This window comes from Clarias gariepinus, chromosome 9, assembly GCF_024256425.1.
Source record: "Clarias gariepinus isolate MV-2021 ecotype Netherlands chromosome 9, CGAR_prim_01v2, whole genome shotgun sequence".
Classification (NCBI taxonomy): domain Eukaryota; kingdom Metazoa; phylum Chordata; class Actinopteri; order Siluriformes; family Clariidae; genus Clarias; species Clarias gariepinus.
Window position 1 is genome coordinate 26,080,282 of NC_071108.1, and position 22,208 is coordinate 26,102,489.

At 37.3% G+C, this 22,208-nt stretch overlaps 1 protein-coding gene across 1 annotated transcript; it reads left to right on the plus strand.

Annotated features, from left to right (window-relative positions):
• The first annotated feature begins 179 nt into the window (after window positions 1-179).
• LOC128529975 (solute carrier family 35 member E2A-like) lies at window positions 180-21,717 on the plus strand. The gene is made up of 9 exons (XM_053503628.1): window positions 180-513; window positions 9,072-9,516; window positions 11,607-11,742; window positions 12,280-12,407; window positions 13,648-13,768; window positions 13,883-13,936; window positions 15,888-15,960; window positions 17,550-17,695; window positions 18,460-21,717. The coding sequence occupies exons 2-9, from the start codon at window positions 9,225-9,227 to the stop codon at window positions 18,686-18,688; spliced, it is 1,179 nt and encodes a 392-aa protein (XP_053359603.1). The 5' UTR covers window positions 180-513; window positions 9,072-9,224; the 3' UTR covers window positions 18,689-21,717.
• Window positions 21,718-22,208: the final 491 nt, after the last annotated feature.

The following is a 22,208-nucleotide window of genomic DNA, read 5'->3' on the forward strand; positions in this document are numbered from 1 at the left end:
AATATTTACGTTTATTTTGTATTCATTTAACTTAAACAAGGCATAATATTACTCGTAATTAATGTATAATAATTTAGCATTTGCATTTTTATTAGCTGAAATACATTTTATAACAAAACATTTTAAAAGCTGTAATGCGCAATTTTTGCGCAGTTAGAAACAAAATCAACGCTTTTCTTCGAACGGGCCAACCACGGCTAAGAGGTCGGTTAAATCTCAAATTAATTCGTGCAGGACGCAGAGTGGACTAGGAGCGATTGTTTTGGAGTGTTTGGAGTGCACTTGAGTAGGCGGTAGGAAGGCGGTTTGGCATTTGACACGCGTGCATGGAACGTCGACACGTTGTGGTGGAGCAAAGGGAAGTCTTGCGGCACAGAGGAACATCACCCGTGTAAAGTAACAACAAAGCAGTGAGCCTCGATATCTGATTTCCAGCTGCACTGTTAATGTAGCCGTGCTGGCGATGGTGAAGTGGTGCAACTCGTTGTTGGAGAGCTGCCCACGATGTGGCAGGTAACGTCCTCTTATTTCCTGTTCTGTCTTCTCTGTGATGTTTTCGGTTCCTGTTTATTGCAAGTTAAATGATTTGTTGTCTAGCTCTTCTCTTTGTGGTCATGTTGATCACAGCCAAGGTCTTTTCCAAATTCCTTTCTGTTGAATTTGAACTTCAACTCGGTGCAATCTCAGTTCAGTTCAGTAGTGTTTTTTTGGCATGAACCTAAAACACACATTATTTATCCAATTTAAGCGCTTTGACATCTTATTTGACGGTGAACTGCACGTCTGTAAACGCTTCCTTAATTTTAGGATGAATGAAAATGGTTTTAATTACAGTGAGAAACCGAATTTGAGTTTTTACTCTTCTGCTGTTACAGACTACCGTGTCAACGTGTCCATGACCACACACCCCACAGGGATACTTCAGGAAGCAAGCTAACTCAATAACCAGGGATGTAATTAGTTAGTTAGTTAGTTAGTTAGTTAGTTAAACCTGCCTAATTACCGCTCTTGGCATTTCCGGGAAGGAAACCTACCTTAAGCTCCGCCCAGTTGTTATGGCAACATGAAGTAATTAGCTTTAGCAATTCGCTGTAACTACTTTATCAAAGAAGAAATACACTAGGCTATTTTTTTTTTTTCAGGATAAAATATTTGAGATGTGTTATTTTAGGTCCACCTTTAACAACATGCCCTGAAGTGTTTATTATTTTTATACCATGAATATTCAAATATAATATTTATTTATTGTAGCTACCTTTTAGAATTGTAGTACTTCTTACCTTTTTTTTCCCTCTTTTTTTCTTCTCGCTCACTTGAATTCAATAATACGTCAAAAAACACCACACAACTTATACAGTAATCTTACCATGATTAACGCAAACCCCACTTGTAGCATTAACAGTATAAACAAACTGTTTCTCTTTTTTTCTGTATAAAAGTTTAATTTGTTTTTTATTGTTGTTGTTTTTTCCAAGTCTGCCTAAAATCAAACTTAAGGTGCATACAAGTACATTACAATATGTCTTGGTCATTCTAGGTTTTTCTTCCACAACTCTTGTTCCACAAAAAAAAAATCGCATCTCTGCGGTAGTCCAATCAATCCGTGCTTCTTTTGGCAATCATTCACTTTTTGGTATCAACACTGTGGAAATATCTCCTAGGGAAAATAAAATCGTTACATTTATACTAAATATTATAGATGTGGAAAAAATCGATTCAGGATACTTATAAAATTGTGATACTTGCATAAGTGCAACACAAATCAAATCAGCACCTAGTTAGCGTCATTATATCGTATTGGGAGGTCCCTCAGATCTTTGATCTCCATCTGATTTTCATTTTTAGTAACTATGCTAAATCGAAATATTCCACCTGATTTAGCTCAGTTGGACTGCAGAAGGTTGATCTGAGTCTTAGTTGAACTTTGGTATGCATTTCTGAACTGAACTAGGGTTGTGGAATTTGGCCCTGATTACTTACATTGTACTCAGTGTGCATAGCAGGAAAACTTATACCAACCAAGACCTACACCTTACATCCCATGTGAACGGAATGTACAGGAGGCAGATATGGGAACGTAAACTGTACTAAAGGGAAGAACAACACAATAGAGTAACAGTTGTGAGCAACTATATTGTTAGAATATTTCTCATGAAGACCATCACTGGAGAGCAATACCAAGACTTACCTCCGCTGCAGAGGAGAAGGACACTTAGAGTTATGACTGAGCATAAATAGCAGATACATCTCAAGATCAACTACTCAAAGGAGATTATTGTATAGTTTCAATTCCTTTATTTATTTGAAAAATGCCATAGAAATTTAGATATAGATATAAATAAATATCTGCATAAATATAGATATTTAAAAGTCCTTTGTGTAGATACTGCACATACAGGAAGGTTAAGGTGAAACATGACAGTCCCGATTTGCTCTTGTCATCTCTTATCAATTAACAGTTGAACTTTGAAACCACGTTAAGTGTCACTCCTGTCTGGTGAGAACAGGAATCTAAGGTTACACTGGGCACAGAATCACCCAAACTTAAAAGTTGATGACTGGAAAAAAATGGAACTTGTGGTGATGTTTTGCTCTTAAAGAGCATCCACTTCAATATTTGACATTTTCTCTTTTCTGACATGTTTTTTTGCCACTTTTAAAAAGTGACTGAGCTTGAACCTTGAATCTTGCAGTTTTCCTCTGACCCCCCTAATTAACAAGCATCTCCGTCCCAAAGGAAGGCATATATTCTAAGTGGGAAACAAATGAACAGTAGATACATTGTTACCAAACACTCCATGGAGATAAATCTCACTTTATACACCATGAACATACAGCATTAAATGCTAATGTTTGCTAATGAGAACAGCGTAAACAGCAATAACTAATGCCCATGTAAACCGAGCCGACTGGGTGTGTGTTCAGGTGTCGTATGGAGTTCAGTGTAGTCGATCCAGCATCTTTTGTTTTCTGCCTGACTTTGTTACTGCGTACGATGCTTCTCCTGAAGCTATGATGTGCTTGATGAGTTGAAAGTCATGTCCGAAATCATTCTTTACGCAATTTAAGTATGGCCCAGTTTTTAGTCGCAAGCTGACCCAACTTGCTTTGCTTTGGGAAAAAAAAAAAAAACTTGTAGCCTGCAGCAAAGATTATTTAAGTCAATTATGTTTTGTCAGTTTGCCGAAAGAGGTGCATTTAGTGCAGAACGCCTCCGGCTTTCAGATCATTTCAGGACAAGAGAGAACCTTAAGCATTTCCACAGGGGAACTTTGGTGATCTATATGGGTTCCGTAAGTTCTTGAATTACTTCGAATGATTCCAAAAATTTCCCATGACATATATACATATGTCATAATATTTTATTTGACTTTTTTTATTTTATTTAAGTCCATCAGCCATCTTATGTTAGCGTTAGAAAATCTAAAATTCTAAATTATGATATGGACGTTTGTCAATAATTTAAGTATTGTTTTTTTTATATATACATTATTTATGTGATGACTAAATACTGGCAACCATTGTCTCGTTGAGATCATATGTGCCTTTATTTTCTGTTGTTAGCCTTGATAAATACATTTGAATACAAAACTTGATTTAAATTGCAACCAAAATACACTACGTGTCAAAACAGTCAAAATCGTGCAGCCCTAATTTATTTGGCCTATTCGCTGGGTACCAATAATTTTGCTACATACAGAACATTGATAAGATTACAAACACTGCTGTTTTGAAAATTCTTATTTAGAAATTCTTAGAGTTATTAGTAGGAGCACACTGGGGAGTTGACCAAAATTCTCATTTCTCCATTTTAGGACCAGGCAGCTATACCACACTCCCCAAAGATATCAAAACAATACAAGTATATCAAATATCAAAGCATTCAGCAAGGTCTCCCGAGCAGAATGGACCCATTTTAACCTTGACACAATTTGCATTAGTTGGGAACAAAAGAGCTCATTCCCGTCTCGTCAAAGAGCTCGAAAAACTCTAAAACTTTGGTAAAAAAAAATCATGTTGGTCTGTGCTAAATTTTTTAAATACATACTTAAAACTTTAATTTCCCACAAGCCTCTTCCCTTAAACGATCGAAGAAAGCTGTAGCACCTATATTTCCTCTGATATAAGTAAAAATAGCACAGCTGTGCCGTTTGCTTTGAAGGGAAAGCTGGATACGTCCTCTGTGCCTGTGGTTTTGGTGTACAGGTGGAGGGACGGCTGCAGCAAGTGGCACAAGCCACGTTCCCTAGACTTAACACATGGGCTATAAATGAGCCATTTTTTGCATTTGCATCTTCTTCACAATTTCTCCTGGAATTGGCTGAATCATTTTATTATAGAAAACCTAAGCAGTCTGAAGAACTGAATCCTACTGTGTATAAATTTTAGTGTTCTCCTGAATGCTTTCTATGAAATGTTTGAGTTATATTTTATTTATATATTTACGTTCAGGTCTACTTTGTGGAAATGTTCACAAACTGATGTGTTTAGAGATAATTCTGGATGTCTCATATCTTTTCCTATGACTTCTCAGAAGACCAGTATAGTGCAGTAGCTTGGCCTTAGTCTCGTGTATAAAACAGCACCCTTATCATGTGTGTACATACACAACGCATGGTGTACAGGAGACAAGGTGATAAATTACCGGCCTTGGTTCAGCGCGAACTTGCAAATCTTGCTGGCACATACTGTACACAAACATCAGACTTTGCTTCATAATTAAAGTCATTAAAATTCTTCAGTAATGGATACACTTTAGTCACTGCATTATTATCCTTCATTACCGGTGGAAGTCTGAGACATTTTTAGAGCCAGGCAAGGCCATACATTCCTGTATACATTTAACTGACATGAATACGTTTACGTCACTTCTGTAATAGTCAGTTTGAGACACGTGCTCTTTGAACGTGTTTCATTTGCCTCTAGAAATTCCGCATCTGTGCCAAGAAGATCAAAGGTCATTATTTCGAGTAAGGCCCCTTGATAAGGTTGATAGATTGTGTCAAAGACTAAATGATAAACTGTGTGTCTGAGTACAGTGTTGAGGGCTGCGTTTAAAACTTTTTTCGTTGCTTAAAGCCATTTACAAATGTTTCTAATGTTGCACTTAAACTGACTTCAACCTATTATAGTTAGTTTTAATACACCTGTAAGTGGGGCTGCACAGTTATTAATAAAATGTTAATCAGGATTTTTTTTCCCCTGGGAATTAAGATCATGATTTTCTCGTGCGATTCTTTTTTTTTTTTTTTAACCAAAACATTTATTATTATTATTGTTATTATAAATAGGGTCCAAGCAGAACCCTCTTGTTTTCCTAAGCATTGATGTTTTCTTACAGATGTTTTCCTCTTGTTTTTCCCATTTTGGGCTCTTTAGGAGTCATGATATGCTCAAAAACTCCTGAAAATTGGCAGCAGACCGCCTCTCTGCTGCCATTAGGATGCCCAATGTCTCGTGGCACAAGGCCCTCACATAAAATTTTGCATATACACACTCATACACATACTTACACACACCTGCAAAAACGCACTCTTATTGGCTGGTAATTGTTCCTCTTCTTCAGCCATACCTGTAAGACGTTTGTGTTTCTTCTACCCTGCTGATGTGTTTATGGAGCACCTACGGGTTATTATTAGTGTCAGGCTTTGTATGTATTTTAAACGGCTTAAATGGCTTTAAAAAAAAAAAACCAGTGGTGCGATTTCACACTTTGTCAGGTCAGATGACATTTATTTATCACTTGCAGCTCTTAACCTACGATTAGAATAGATTTAGGAAATATTTTCCCATAACTGTCATGCACCGTCATGTCTCCTTGCAAAAAATCTGCCACGACAAGTTTAAAACCGACACCTTGTTGTTCCAGAGGAATGGAAAAAACTGATTTTTTTGCATCACTCTTTTTGGATTTTTATCAACTTTGCTGGCTAGTTTACTAAATCATACAGCTAACATCCAGGGAAAGCAAAATCTATCATGTGCAACCTTGTTATACAGTCCATGCCATGTGCTTTTTGCTTCTGTTCATCATATCATGTTGTTCTGTCTTTGGGGAGTGTCTCTAGCGCTGTCTGCATTTAAAACAGCATTGTGTATTTTAGAATAAGATTTACTGCCTCGCCAAAAAGAATCGCACACTCTAAGATTAAGTTTAACCGCCTTTAGCTTTAATTACAGAGTGTAACATGGTGAGCAGTTCATGTATGAAAATAATTCCACGTGCACTCAGAACTACTTTTTGAGTCCTAGAATATGCCCATTCCATCCAGGAAGAAAAACGGCAGAGATGTCCATTCAGTCCATTCAGATCGACAGCTGACTTTATTTTATTTCCGCATAACATTGCTGAGATTAGACCTGACTTACTGAAGCAACCCCAGATCGTAACACTGCCTGTAGAGACTTGTACAGTAGCCATTATGTATACTTTTTCTTTTCTTTTGTGAGCTTAAGGAATCATTTTTAAACACGAATTGATCACCATGTTACGCGCCGTATTTAAAGCTAAAGGTGGTTAAACAAAATCTTGGAGGCGTGTTTTTTTTTTTTTTTTTTTTTGGCCTGGCAGCGTACACACAATAAATTCAATTCTGAATCTACAGAAGTAAATAAATAACAACCAACATGTTAAACACAATATTCAAGCACAAGAAAGATATGATATCAATCTCATAAGAACAATATTAATATAAGGATTATATAAGCAGATTAGCAGTGTACATAAAGTGAGGGTGTGTATCACACATGTATCACATGATTAGAAATTATGCATTTGTACAATACACAATATACAGTACAGTACAAGGTATATTTGTAATGCAAACCACAATGTTTTTCATATAAGAAAAAACAATCTTCTAGAAAGAAGTTGATGTGTTTATACTGGTTAGTGTGCTCGAGTGTGAAGTAGGTCGTGATAAGTTTGCAAAGAGCATGGTGGTCTTTTCGCAGCAGATAGCAGGTGATCCTGGTGTGCTTTTATGAGGGTGATTGTGGGAGGAAAGGGACTGCTTCTGTGCCTGGAAGTTTTGGGGTACAGGTTTCTGTGGTACTTGCCAGAAGGGAGCACTTGCAAAAGGTTGTGTCCAGGACTGGAGAGATTCAATGACTGCAGTATAGAACTGGAAAAGCAGCTCCTGTGGCAGACCGTACTTCCTCAGCTGGCGTACATCTTCTGCTGGGCCCTTTTGAGGATTGAGTATATGTTGAGCTACCACTTCAGGTCTTTTGAAATGGTGTTTCCGCAGAAACCTGACACATTCCACAGATGACACTTGGACTGTTGGATGTAGTGCCTGTTCAAGACTGGACTGCAACTCGCTCCTGAGAGGTCTGCCTGTGTGCACCACTTGTTTTCAACCTTCCTAAGTTCTCCCACACCATCCCACTTCTCTGTTCCCTGCACTGGCTTCCTGTAGCTGCGCGCATCAAATTCAAAACGCTGATGCTCGCCTACAAAGCTAAAAACGGATCACCACCCACTAATCACACCCTGCAACGCATCGCGGTCCATCCGATCCTCCAGCGCTGCTCGGCTCGTCCCACTATCTCTAAAAGATAGAGGGATTCATACATCTACACTGTTTTCTGTTCTGGTTCCTAGCTGGTGGAATGAATTTCCCTTTCGATGGCTGGACGGCCGAGTCCCTGGCAAGCTTCAAGCGATGACTAAAGACCTAGAAATCTAGTCTTAGATATTTAGGTTAATCCCTCCCCCCCCAAAAGTGATTAAATGATGGTACTTACATCATAACCAGTGTAAGGATCTATCCAATGACAAAACCTTCGAAGATGGATAAAAGCATCTGCGTAAATGTAAATGTTGTGAAGCAAGACTAAATTCCATGGGTATCTCCACAGTTTTAAGTGTGTTCAGCTCCAGGTTGTACTGACTGCACCAGACCAGCAACCACTCCACTTTTTGCCAAGACTCTTGGATGAATCCAATGATGGTGTCATCAGCAAACATCAGGAGTATAAAAGCTGGGTCTTTGGATGGCCAGTCAATAATCTGGGTTTCTTGTATTTCATGATTTTCTCCACTTGTTCTGTCCAGGTTTTTGAACCATGGGTCCATGATAGATGTTTTGTCTGTTACAGTGCTAGAAATCACAACGCACTATTATCACTCTTGCTATATTTGTAATTGAGTGCTCATAGTTATTAACCAGCAGTGTTGGAGGACGTTACTTTTTAAAGTAACTAATTACATTACAAAATTCCTGTCTTTAAAAAGTAATCAGTTACATTACAGCGTTACTTTCTGATAAAAGTAACTAGTTCGAGTACTTTTCCATTGCAGAAATGAAAACTCCTTTGTGATTCCTCATGCATGTTGTTTTAGTCAAGACCTTTATACGGTAATTATTCTACCATCATCACTCAGCGAAGTTTGGCCCATAATCTGTTAACTCCTAATACCCCTACTAATAAACCTACGCGGTTTTGCGTGGTGGATGTAAGTACGGTACGATACAAGTAAGAATCGGTTAAAACATCAAAAAACTGAGCATCCTAAGGGGGGAAAAAAAAGAGTTCTTTTGAACCTAACATGTTCAGGAAGAAACAAGTGTGTTCCACCCATTTGAATAATGAACCTGGTTCTTAAATAGATGCATTATGTTCAATGAGGTCTATGGAAATCATTTTACAATTAATTTCCTGGATTCACAGAGGTAAGGCGCATATCCTCTATATTGCTTTTCCATCCTATTGAAAACTGCAATACGTTTAAACAAGCATTATTTTCTAGCTTTGCTCTTTTGTCTTGCATTTAAGTTTTATTTTATTTATTTTTGCAGTACAAGTATACTTCTTTTGCAGCTGCATGACTTTGAGAAATCTTGATCATTTTTATCTTATTCTCATTCCACTGGTCGTGGTGAAGTGATGGCATCCAGTTTAGTAATGCTGGAGTAGAGCCAGTAATTGTCCTACATCTAGTGCATACACATGACACAACCCCTACTTTGTAAGACTTAGACATAGGGCCTACGCTCATTCTAACTGTACTAATAATAATTTTACACAGCTGTACTGAACGCACCAATTTCTGCTTTTTATTACAGAGAACAACTGACGTCCACCACTAAACTCTTCACCATGCTTTTCTTCGTTCTCTGAGCGACCTTATTCCCTTAGCGATGGAGTAGATCTGTTCGAACACTTTCTCCCCCTGCGTCCTAAAGAGTTGGGTGCTCCCTGTAAGCACCACACTCGCTATGAGTGCAATGCCGGGCAATGGCCGAGCGGGGAGATCCATGTTCTCGAAGTTCCTTCTGCCGTTCAGACGACCGCGTCCGGAGCGGGTGATCTTGGCACGCAGCGAGAGCGTCCCCAGCGAGCATGTCATCAAAGTCACCATCACCGAGACGACAATTATTGAGGCTGACTCAGGCGTTTGGAATTCCAGGTCGCTGGCGTACCTCGGCCTGTGGTACTTCTTCAGCTTCTGTACGCTCTTTCTCAACAAGTACATCCTGTCTCTGCTGGAAGGAGAGCCGAGCGTCCTGGGTGAGTGATTTGCACCTCTGCAGAATTTCTGCACGCACGAATGAAGTTACTTGTTCACACCTTGTTGTTTTGAAACACCACGATTGTTGCGCGTTACAGGTCACTACAGCATGTCAGTGTAGGTATGTGAAGCCTCTGTTATTTGTGCACCGAAGGTATTAAAGACAGATGGGCGTAAGACGTCAACCATGCCTGTATTTACCACTTTGACATTTGTTAACTGCATGAGAAATCCTGAGTATAGTGTTATTTCTAAAGGTTGTTCATTTTAGTGCATTAACAATAAATTAAATAAAATGTTGTTTGGAATCGAGGTGAAAAGTATGTAGAAAGAGAAATAAATTGAGTCTACCATATCACTATCAAATCCACAAATCTGATGAGATGGTAAAATCTGTGTGGTTGTGCTGTTCTAGGAAATGAATCTACTTTTTGTCTTAAAAATATTACAGTTATGCAACTAGGATGTTTTCTACCCTTGTTTTTTCATTTTGTTCCTCATAAAAGTCTAAAATGAAATCGCAGACGTCAAAGATTTTCCTGCGACAGAAGATTAACGGAGGCTTTATAAGGCGCAAGTGCAATACCAAATCTGCACAAAAAGTCACAAAACATGTGACCATATCAACTATTGTTACATGACAGCACTTTTTATTATTATTATTATAAGGTTTTTACTAGGCGTGTAGTGAAAAAGATTGGAAAAAGATTACAGAGAGTTAACTGCCAAGCATTTTGAATAACAAAACCGTCCTATTTCCTGCTTCACTTGAATCAAGTTCACAGGAAAATAGTATTTAGAGACGAATGAGTTTATTTTTTTAAAGCAGTCCACCCTAAGTGCTGTTTCCTTTTGGACTTGTCATTTCTGACTTCAGTGCCTTCATAAACGAATGTCCTGTACAAACCTTACCACAAACTTGTGGTATAATATTCTATAGCAGCAGCTCGGAGAGAATTCCCAACTATAATTTATTACACAGGTTTATATTTTAGATTAAATTCGATTGGATTCAACTTTTTTGTCATTGTGCAAAATATATGCAAACAGCATGCAACCAGACATGTGTTACAGTAAGTGGCATATTTACAAAAAAAAAACAGTGTGGTAAGTGTGTACATGGGTCCATATAGGGGTGAGTGATTTAATGTACAGAAGGTGCAGAGGGTTTGTTGTATAGGGTAATGTACAGTATACCTCTACAAACATCTGCAGTAATGTAACGATGAATTATGGATGTTGCAAAGAAGCACAGCAGATAAAGCAGTGCAATATAGACTGATGGTGTAGTAGTGTATTTGTGAACATTCCATAATCAGGTGTTTAGTGTGGTAACCGCCACAGGCTTTTTGTGTAATCGCTGAAAACATTTCCAAAAGTTACAAATAAATGAATCAAAATATAATTGATATTACACAGTATGTGCAGATTGTGTGTGTATATAGCACAAGTACCATGTGTACGCACTGGACTTTTTAAATATGTAAAATAAATAAAACACTATTATGGCAAAGTCTTCTGCAAGGATACATATTGCATATTCTTATTTATTAAAGAGTACTTTACAGCCTTTTGAGGGAAGGCTGTTCCTTTAAGTTTCAGCATGGTGGTTTGTACAGTTTTCCCATGGGTCATCTTGATGGATACACAGTTTCTCAGCACACACTTCCATTTATCCACTATCTCAGCACCATGTGAAAGCTGTGGTGAAATCTCTGGTGTGTGCGTCTCTTGTGTATTAATAATTACCATGATATTATGTACAACACAGCACTGGCTTTTCATATAGCTGTAATTAATTTAGAGGTGATTTAAAATCAAGCTTTAAAAAACTGGGGTTGTGTGTGTCAGATTTCTTAATTTATTTTGAGCAATTCATCAAGTGTTACTTCTTTGTCTATAAAAGTGAAATGTATAATATGTGTTTGGTGATCTATAGACCCTTTACCCTTGATAAATTAAGTGTCTGTATTCAACCGTGTCATTTTTCCCAACAAGTAAACTTCAAAAAGCAGCAGCTCTCTAGCTCCGTGCATAAAGCGTCGAGCACGTGTCCCTTGTGTGATTCCCAGCTCACGTTGTCTTTCAGGTGCTGTTCAGATGCTCTCCACCACAGTGATTGGCTGCATCAAGATGTTTGTGCCTTGTTGCCTGTACCAGCACAAATCCCGTGCTGAATACCCCCCCAACTTTCTCATGATCATGCTCTTCGTGGGATTAATGAGGTGTGCCTCACTACTGTTGTTGGTTTTTCCTATCCATCAGTTTTATTAAGAGGCTGTATGATGACCGCCAGTATTAGAAGGTTCAGGTTCCATCTGCTTTGCTTACGGCGCTTTGAAATCATCCATGTACCTTCCATACTGGGGGTAAAACTCCTAACTTACAATTGTTAGGATTTATTTATTTATTTATGTATTTATTTATTAGTTTTGCACAATGCCTTTTTGTTGGTCAGTTTTTAGTTTTCGGAATTGATTCAAACTTTATTAATTAACTAAGGATAATCAAAATCAAATTGACAAATCGCAGAAATCTTATTATTCTGCATATTTACTGAAGAACTTTTTATTCCTTATATCTCTGCCAACAGGATAAGTTGGGTCTAGGATTTCAGTTTGTACAAAAACATTCACTAAAAAAATGGAACAGTTCAGTTTTACCTTCGTAGTTTGTCACCTGGTATTTAACATATTTTCTACAATATGATTCTCATGGAAAAATATTTTTTTTTTCCCCTTTCCCTTTCACTTTCTGGTCAGGTTCACCACTGTGGTGTTGGGGCTGGTTAGTCTGAAAAGCGTAGCCGTGTCATTCGCTGAGACGGTGAAAAGCTCAGCGCCCATCTTTACCGTCATAATGTCCAGACTGATCCTGGGCGAATACACAGGTAACACAGGAATGCAATTTGAAATCAGTCACTATGCTAACAAAAAGGATGTTTACTGATTTGAGCCATCTGTCATATCAGTGTTCCTCTGCATTAATGATTAACAAATTATTGTCAGGTGTTACAGCATTGCATTAACTCTTGATTTATCTCTGATTCATTCAATATACTCTTAAAATGGAGCCATAAAAAACTGCACGAAGGCATCTTTGTGTACCAGAACTTTATAGAATGTTAGATATTGTTAAGCATTTGATGGGATGAATTAGTGGACGGTTAAATATCGACGCTTTTAATATTCATAAATTCATAAACAAATCATCTGTGTCTAACCACTGCTTTCTGCTTTCGTTTTAAGTTTAGCCGTTGAGCAAACAGGGCTGAGAGCTTCCTTAAATATTGTATTAACAAAACACATATGTTTAAGATTTATTTTATAATAAATTGATGTGCCTAAGAAGAAAAGAGTACTAATGAGGAAGATCGTTATTATGCTTTGATAAGACGTTTGATGCTTAAGAAGACACTTTATCATATTTATATTTTCATCTATGGACCACTGCACAAATCAATTTAAATAAGACACTCACGAAGTCACTTTTTATGCATATTTGACAAATTTCTATTTCTATTTTCTTTTCTATATTTCTATATTTGTTATATTGATATTTTGTTCTCATTTCACTAGTTAATCTTATTTTTTAACATATTTCTTTTATTCCAGTATATTTTTTGTACAGCATATTTTACTAGTTAATTTTTATTCTTAACGTATTTCTTTTATTCATATTTATTTTCTTATGTATAAGCTTTTATTTTTTAAGGTAACTGGCAGTTGTGTAAGCATTTCACTGCATATCGTACTGTGTATGACTGTGTATGTGACGAATAAAATTTAAATTTGAATTTGATAACATGAGCTAACTTATCTTGAGGACATTATACAATATTCAAAAGCATGATGTCTAACTTAAATTCACGTCAGGCTGCACCACCCCACCATGGCGGTGGGTTGTTTTCCCACACCAGCACACCCTGAGGGTTTTATAATTTACATTTTTTGTGGATAGATACTCTTCTTTAAATGCTGGCTTTGTTAAGAAGCCAGAGACGACAGCAGATCTCTGATTACAACAGGATGCATAGACAATAAACTCTGTGTACAGGAAAGTTGCAAATAATTATTGTGCCATAGATTTGACCTCATACATTGACAGCATGTTGTGTGTTTGATCAACAGGTCTTTGGGTGAACTTGTCTCTGTTCCCAGTAATGGCCGGTCTGGCGCTCTGTACGGCCACTGAAATCAGTTTCAATACGTTGGGCGTCTCTGCTGCTCTTTCCACCAACATCATGGACTGGTACATCTTCCAGAATCTTGTAGTGCTCATTAACAATAAAAAAAAAAAAAACGTAATCACTGATTTAAGTGCTCTGTTTGTTTGTTTTTTTGTTGTTGTTGTTTTGCATTGCAGCTTACAGAATGTGTTTTCTAAGAAGCTGCTTAGTGGAGAAAAATATAAATTCAGGTGAGTGTTTTGTATACTCAGTGTACTAGAATTATCTAAACATGCTGTATCAGAATTTAAGCCATGGACAACAATGAGCCACTTAAAAGAACTGATTGTTAAGACCTATATACCACTAAACCATCAAGTCAAGTCAAACCAAGACTTGTGATAAGATTTACTTAAGACTTAAAGCACAGTACGAGACGAGACTCGAATGTAAAACATTTGAACGCTGCAAACCTTTAAAGCAGTCTGTATGACTGAGGTGGCTCTTATCCCACTACAGTCGTTCCTGTGAACATTTAGGATTAAATGGCGAAACAAAAGTAGTTTTACTCATAATTAGTGGTGCTTAAAAAGCATCACTATTATTATCTCACAGGCTTATTGAAAATTTTTTATTTATTTGGCATGTAACAAGTCCTGTATTGTTTGTCGTAGGCCCATAAATGAGGTGTGGAATTATGCGGGCTATTTAGGAATGGGGTTGCCCTGCTGGGGCAAAAGTCCCTTAGACTTTGGTAACTTCCATAAGAACTTTGAAACTGCATGCATTATTCTAACATGATTAGCATGTTTCTAGCTTTATGCTAACTATTTTAGCAGATTGTATTGCTATCATGATGCTAATATGATTAGCATGTTGCTAGCGTGAGGCTAACAACATTAGAATATTGCTAGCATTATGCTAAATATATTAGCATGTTGCTAGCCACATAATTAGCAAGTCGCTAACATGATGCTAGCGTGACTAGCATGTTGCAATGTTTTGCTACGGCAAGCACCACTCACAGTTTCTTCAGAAAATGTACCTCTCTAGTTCTGCACAGTCAAAAGTCTCGGTTTGACTAGAACACTGGAATGGTTTGTGCAGGTTTTGAAACTCCACAAAACTACCAAACATTTTCTAATAGTAATCCAAATAGTATGTTGGATCTTTAGTACTTCTCTGGATTGATCATGTAGTAGCCAGTTTGTTGAATTGTAGATTATTTCAAAATGTGTTGTGTTTTTGAGCTCTGAATGCTGAAATAATTTATTGCAGCCTTTTAAAATGGAAAATGATGAGCAGGGAACAAATAATAGCTAACAAAGGGCTTGTGTGGTGATGCTCCGTATAAGTTATGTATGTCGATATGTACACACAGGCATTTTTCAAAACATGTTCTTTCCTTCTTTGTTCTCAAAAAGTGTAAACACAACCTGAAAAGGTTCCCACAGGCATTGGACACAGGTGATGAAGTGTATGCTGCATACACTCTTACAAGCCAAAAAAAAAAAAAAAAAACGTGTTTAACCTGTTCACAGGTGAATACTGAAAACAAAGATTTTTTTTTTTACACCCTGGAACGGGTGCAAAAAGCATTCGAAATGCATAGAAATAATAATTCTCCAGGCTTTCTGGACTGTTTTTGGCTCTCGTTTAAATTTACACTTATGCATTTGGCAGACAGTCCAAAACGGCTTGCAAAAGTGGATAGATCCTTACACAGTGGAAACCCGATTAAGGAATAAGAGTATAATTGCTTCAATAGAACATAAGTACACACTACAGGGTGTGCTGCAAAAGTTAAATAATTAGATTAAAGGTCGTAAAGCTCGGCTTTGTGTTTGGCCACATCACATTACTAGCTTGCTGATTATATGCCTATTATCAACACACCTTTCTCTGGACTGAATATTTTAATATGCTAAAACACAGTGTTTATTAGCAGTGACTTCCTGTATGCCATTTTGAACATTTTGATTTGATTTGGTTCTGTTTACTCTGATGAATTTCGTCTTATGAATATATATGAACATGTATATACAGTATACCTGAAATACAGTACATAGGCTTTCTTTCATATTAAGTGAAGTTTAAATAGCATTTCATCATTTTTGTTTTTATAAATACATTTTAATGTATTTGGATCAGCTGTAAAAGTGTCTCATATACTGTAGTTAATGTATTTCTTTTTCTATTTAGCCCTCCAGAACTGCAGTTCTTCACTAGTGCAGCTGGAATGATCATGCTCATTCCTGCCTGGGCCTTTCTCATGGTCAGTCAGTGCTTCTGTTCTTTAATTAGCATGCCACTTTTCCTTGCAGCTACTTCACATGTCCTACTTTCACTTGTATTATTTTGGCTTGAAATGGTCTGTAGAAAAAGGCCCAGGTCATAGAGGAAAAAAAAGTGTTTGGACACTAATGCACTTATCCATTCATTTCTCTAGTGCTTGCAAACCATTAAGGTAGACACACTTATAAATGTCTGGATTTCTAACCATATCCTAAAGAAGGATGCTGCAAGCACAATTTTAAAGCAAAACAATTCGGAAAAAATAGACGGTTGTAGAAAACATATATGTGTTGTACAGATCGTGTCTCCTGAGAAAACTTTCTACTTTGATTTTATTCAAACACTAGTGAAACGCTGGGATAAGTGCATTAGTGTAGCAGATAGGAATATAGAGATAACGGCAGGTTTCAACCTTGTGAAAAGACTTGTAAAGATCAAAGGTAAACCTACAAATAACAATAACTTACCTGTGGAGCTACATGCCTTACAAGAAGTGTCAGGTATGGCAAACTGATCATGTGATCAACAATGACTTATTATTTATGTAATACTATTGGAATTTCTCATGTCACATGCCCCTCCCTTGTGTTTTACACAGTGTGTGTTAATCCACGCCCCCAAAAAAACATAATTACTCCAAAAGACATCCAGCAACTTTATTAAACAGACACGTGCCTGAAAAGCTAATGCACAAAATGAACAACCTTGTTTAATTTATTTATTTTTTTGGTTTTGTAGACAAGCAAGTATAAGGTCACTTTTGTGTAAAGATCTTGTAATGAAAGGTTTCTGTTCATTGTCACATGATTAGCATGACACACTTAAACTGTGACTTTTCTTATCTTACTTTTCTTATCTAGACTTTTCAGACCATGACACCCCTTAGGATTGTAGATTTAATCTGAATCCCTCAGCTGCATGGATTATAAATAAATTGCACTACACACACAGGGTGTGATTTTTCACCGCAGTGGCATTATAGGGTTGGCCATGTACGTACATGAATCCGTAGTGAAGTTGTAGCTGTAGCACTCGATGTATCTTTAGGGAAGTCAGCAGTAAGTGGCAGCATGCCATCGAGCTTTTTATTCTATTTATAGAGTGTTTTATTATCAGCACGATTAGTGATGCGTGGATTTGTGTTGTTCAACCAGATTTTGCGTAACTTTAACGGCTTGCACCACAAAACAGTTGTACTTGGACTTCACTTTCTAAAAGAGAACTGATCTTCCAAACAAATGTTTTAGTGTACTGTAAATCTTACTGATGGCATTTTTTTGTAATAACACAAAACACACAAGTCAGGAAAATAAGGCTATTAAACACTTGCACAATACCTAATAGGTTGGTTTAATACAGTAAGTTTAGATTATGTTGAAATATGAAATTGTCCTCGCTTATATTTTTAAAGTTCCTTTTCGGGCTACACAAGAAATCGGTTAGTTTTTATTTCCGAGGTTTTACTAAGCAGGAAGTGCATGTTTGTTTTGGTCTAAAACACCGGCCACAAAACATTCGCAACATCTGACACCTGTACCGCTTTTTGGTTCTCTTGGCACCCCTCCCCAGGATATCCATCTGTTTGGAAAAAGTGGCCAAGGCTTAAACCTGACCCAGGACATTGTGGTGCTGTTGCTGTGTGACGGAGTCCTGTTTCATCTGCAGAGCGTCACGGCATACGCCCTGATGGGTCGCATATCACCTGTCACTTTCAGGTAGGAACAGCAGCTGGTGTTTCTTCCAATCTCTGTGGTCAATAAAGAATTGATAGGACATTGTAAGCACCATGACTGAAAATACACTGAATTTGATGAAAGGTGTGATCATATGGAAATCCAAAATGGGAAAAAAGCATTTAGTTAAATTAAGAGGAAGATTTCAACTTATCAAGAAGAAGTATGGTGATCTGCTCGTGTTTGCTTTTGGAGATTAAAAATAATAGTGATGATAGCCATTGCGCTTGTCTTTCCTCCATGTACCACGCATGCTTTTTATAACTTTACATGCCTCTTGTATGGAGGTAATAAAAGGTGATTGGAGATGAAGACAGTGGTGCATTCTTGGTTCGCAGCTCAGCCTAAAACATTTTCTAATGAGGGAATAAGAAGGTTTGTTTACAGATGGACAAAGTTTATTGAAAAGCAAGGATATTATGTCAAAAATTATGTCTGTGTTTTTTCTAAAAGGTAATTTAAATACATTCTTCAGTGGTTAAGGCATTGGACTACAGTTTTGGAAGGTCCCAGGTTCAATCCCCACGACCACCAACTTGCCACTGTTGGGCCCTTAAGCAAGGCCCTTAACCCTCAACTGCTCAGATGTATAATGAGATAAAATGGTTACTCTGGATAAGGGCTTCTGCCAAATGTTGTATCCATGTAAATGGTTTAACCCTTTAACATTGACTTAGAGGTGGAGTAAAGCTTTGTATAATAAATTTGTGCATGTGTTTTGTTTTTTTCCCTCCTCTTCTTATCAGTGTGGCAAGTACAGTGAAGCACGCTATGTCAGTCTGGCTGAGCATCATCGTGTTCAGTAACCCCATCACCCTGTTGTCTGCTGCTGGCACTGTGTTGGTGTTTTTGGGAGTCATGCTGTACAACAAAGCCAAACAACTGCAGAGAGACACCCTGCAGGCTCTGGCCCAGTCTGCAGATTCGGACCACAGACCCTTACTTCAAGAGTCCAACATGAAAGCAGCTGACTGAATCAGATGAGACTTAAATTCTACAGGCATAAAAGTTTCTCTGTTTATTTCAGCTTTCCAAAAGGTGAAGAAAAGTGTTATCCCAGCTCTTTTTGCAACATGTCCTTGCTGAGTTCCCTTTATGACGTGTTAGATACTTTACATAAGTGGCCGCTTGCATCAAAATGTCGAGGCCTAATAAGGAGCAGATTATAATTGTTCAGAATAGACAATTTTTGAAAAAGTTTACTTTAATCACATGGGGTAACAAAATGTTGGACATGTGGTAAGGGAACATTAGCAAGGTTGTGTTGTAAAATTAGTATTGTAACAGAGGTTTTGCGGCCGGCAGAAAGACAAGCTGCTGTTTCAGCACCACCATCCAACTGTGACGTCGGGGGGAAAAAAAGGTGCTGGAGGTTTAATCCAAGAGACTGACTGATCCAGAAATGCATGTTCATTGAGCGTGTCTTAAAATCCTCTGCTTACTTGTAGAATAACTATTGACCAATGTCAAATTCATGTCAGTCATGCTCTTATTAAATGTCTCAATGTCTGTATAGCTTGAAATGGAGGATGGCCATAAACAGTGTATTTGAGTTCTGACTTTTTTTTTTTTTTATAATTATGACTTTAACCTCAGATAAAACTTCTAAGAAAAGTGAGAATTCTAAAATAAGTTTTTGAGGGGGAAAAATTTAGAACTCAAATACATTTTTATGGTGGCAGTAATCTACTTCCATAGCTTGGGCATTTAACTATTCTGTACAACCACTAGAATTCTAACATTTTTCAGATTTTATCATCAATGATTTTGAAAAATGATCAGGTAGTTTAACCACTCACAAATAAGGCTGCTAATAAGACGTCTCCCAATAAGCCAGAACCCTTCATAAATGTTTTAGGTTGCAGTCAGAGTGTACATTTTTATTATGTGTTTTTAAAGATGCAGCAAAGACGACTATTACGGTTATAACCAAAGCCTCTACATTTAATATTTGGTAAAAAAAAGACATTAAAACCACTCCAGTCCATGACTGACCAAACACAGAAAAAAAAACTGTGGTTTATTACAGTGGAGTCAAACTGAAGACTACTTACTACAAGAACATGATGATTCAAGATACTACAAGATGATTCATGTGGAGATGATTTCCTCTTATAGTGCAGCAATGTTGTTCTGGGCCAATTCTGATAGATTACTGACTTTTGATGACCAAATAAAAAACAAACCCGGGGGTAATAGGTGTGGTATGGTAATCTTATATGGTTCGTATCAAAGCCATCATAAATCTGAATAAAAAAAAAAAATTAAAAAATTTAAATCTCATCGAAGGCAAAATTGCCTATAGATCCACCCCTAAATATCCCTTTATCATTTCTTCTATAAATAACTTATTCAGTAGTCAAAATTGTCATATTTTCTAAAGGTTTTCTTCAGATATTCTTGCTTCGTTCTAGAAATACAAGTTTGACTATTAGCGAAATCTTCTCCAACTGTTTAACAAACCGTTTAAAGTTTAGAATTTCAGGGGGGAATTGTCTTAAATGCAAGTGTTCGAGTCCGAAATTTGACTTTTATTGTGCATAATAACACAACGCAGGTATGAGAGTTAAAACTAGCTTTATTTCTCTATATAATCCACTGCTACACTAATGCAATAATCCCAGTGTTTGACTAGCACTTCGATAACATCAAGGCAGAAATCTTTCTCAATATGCTAAAGCCATGATCGGACTTGCCTGCATGTTTGGCCACTCAGGGAGTTCCTGGGAGGCTAGCATTTCAGACTTGAAGCAGACAGTGGCAGCAAGCATGGTCTTGGTGTACTGTGAAAACATTTTACCTTGATGGTAATCCAAGCACTAGTGACACAGGGATAAGTGCATTAGTGTAGCAGTGGATTATATAAAGAAATAATGTGTTGCACAATCAAAAGTTCCGGTTTGACATGAACACCCCTTGTACTAACTTTGTTTCTCATTCCAAGATTTATACCAGACACAAAATAGACCAGGATACCAGGATGGTATTCAGACTGAATAACAAGCCATGGGTAGCTACGAGACCACTTTGTCATGACTGTGGAGATTCCTTAAACCGTGATCTTTTCCATAATGGCACATGACACGGTGCACGCTTTGGTATTAATCTGTCACCTGTTTATCAATTTTGACGTATTCTTGTATCCCTGGTTCTACAGATCAGAAAAGAATAGAAATATTTGTTTGTTTGTTTTTTTTATCAGTAACCCATTTTATTCTGGTATACAGAGATAATGATTATGATGATGAACAGGATCCATGAATATTGAATGATGTTGAACCTGTGTCTGGTTATTCCCTTTATGAAAACTGTTAGTCATGCAGATTTGTTTTTATGCAGAGAAGAGTGTCTTTGGGACAAGATACAGTTTCTACCTGAGCTTACAGCTTATCTTTTTCCATTCTCACTGGGCCAAATGTCTGTTGTTACTCAATGACGGCATATTAAAGACAGAACTTGTGACTCGTGCTTGTGCTCTATGTTTCTGACAGAACCTGTGGTCCTTAGACTACTGAGCTACAGACTCATCTGTTTTACACCCAACTAAGAGCCTTATATTCTTGTTTTTTTTACTTGATGTGTGTAGAGATGTAAACAAAGCTTTGGGTTCCAAACCTGTGTACTGACATTTTGATTTCTAAAAATTGATTTAATTAGTAGCCGTCTTTTTAAAGTGTAATTTAATTTCTTTTCCTTAGTGCAAGTGAACATACTGAATTTCTTCTTAGCGGAAAGACTGATATGGCCATGCTTTTTTTTGTTTCTGTAATAATGACTAAAGAGGTTTCTTATGTATTTTTGTCTGTAGAAATAGGTGTGTAAATGTGCAACCTGTACATTGTTGAGGTGTACAGCTATAATTTTAATTTGGAGGAAAAATTTCAGAAGAATTTAGTTTCAAATTTGTATTAAATGCAATACATCTTTTCATTCATTGTGTTTTTTTTTTTAACTTTGTTTTTTCAACTTTCCTAATGATTATGCAATAAATTTTGTTTCAGAAACACGCATTACATAATTTATATGATAAGTGCCTTTAGGTGGTGGGGGAAGGGAGTCTGTTTAAGCTTTATATACAGCCCTCTGTGTAACATCTAATAGTTTTTTTTTTTTGTTTTTTTCCAAATTAAAAAATTAAAACCACTCGCCTTGTGCACCTGACCTATCGAGGCATGGGTCTACTACACTTTTAAAGGTTTGGTGTGATATCTGGCACCAAGCCGTCAGTAGCAGATCCTTCAGGTTCTGTAAGTTGCAAGGTGGGGCCTTGATGGATCAGACTTGTTCCAGCACAGCCCACAGATGCTCCACTGGATTGAGATTGGAAGAATGTAGAGGTTGAGTTAGCATCTTGTTACTCAAACTCTGTCATGTTCCTTTCAAAGGCTGCATTATCCTTCTAAAAGAGGGCACTGCCATCAGGAAATACTAATGCCATAAAGGGGGTCAGCAACAATCTTTAGGTAGGTGACACTTGTCAAAGCAGAACTTTATG

Excerpts from the sequence above, each read along its gene's own strand:
- LOC128529975 (XM_053503628.1), top strand. The coding sequence starts at position 9,225 with ATGAGTGCAATGCCGGGCAATGGCCGAGCGGGGAGATCCATGTTCTCG. Across the intron at positions 9,517-11,606 it reads AGGAGAGCCGAGCGTCCTGG|GTGCTGTTCAGATGCTCTCC; the intron begins GTGAGTGATTTG and ends GTTGTCTTTCAG. Across the intron at positions 11,743-12,279 it reads CTCTTCGTGGGATTAATGAG|GTTCACCACTGTGGTGTTGG; the intron begins GTGTGCCTCACT and ends CTTTCTGGTCAG.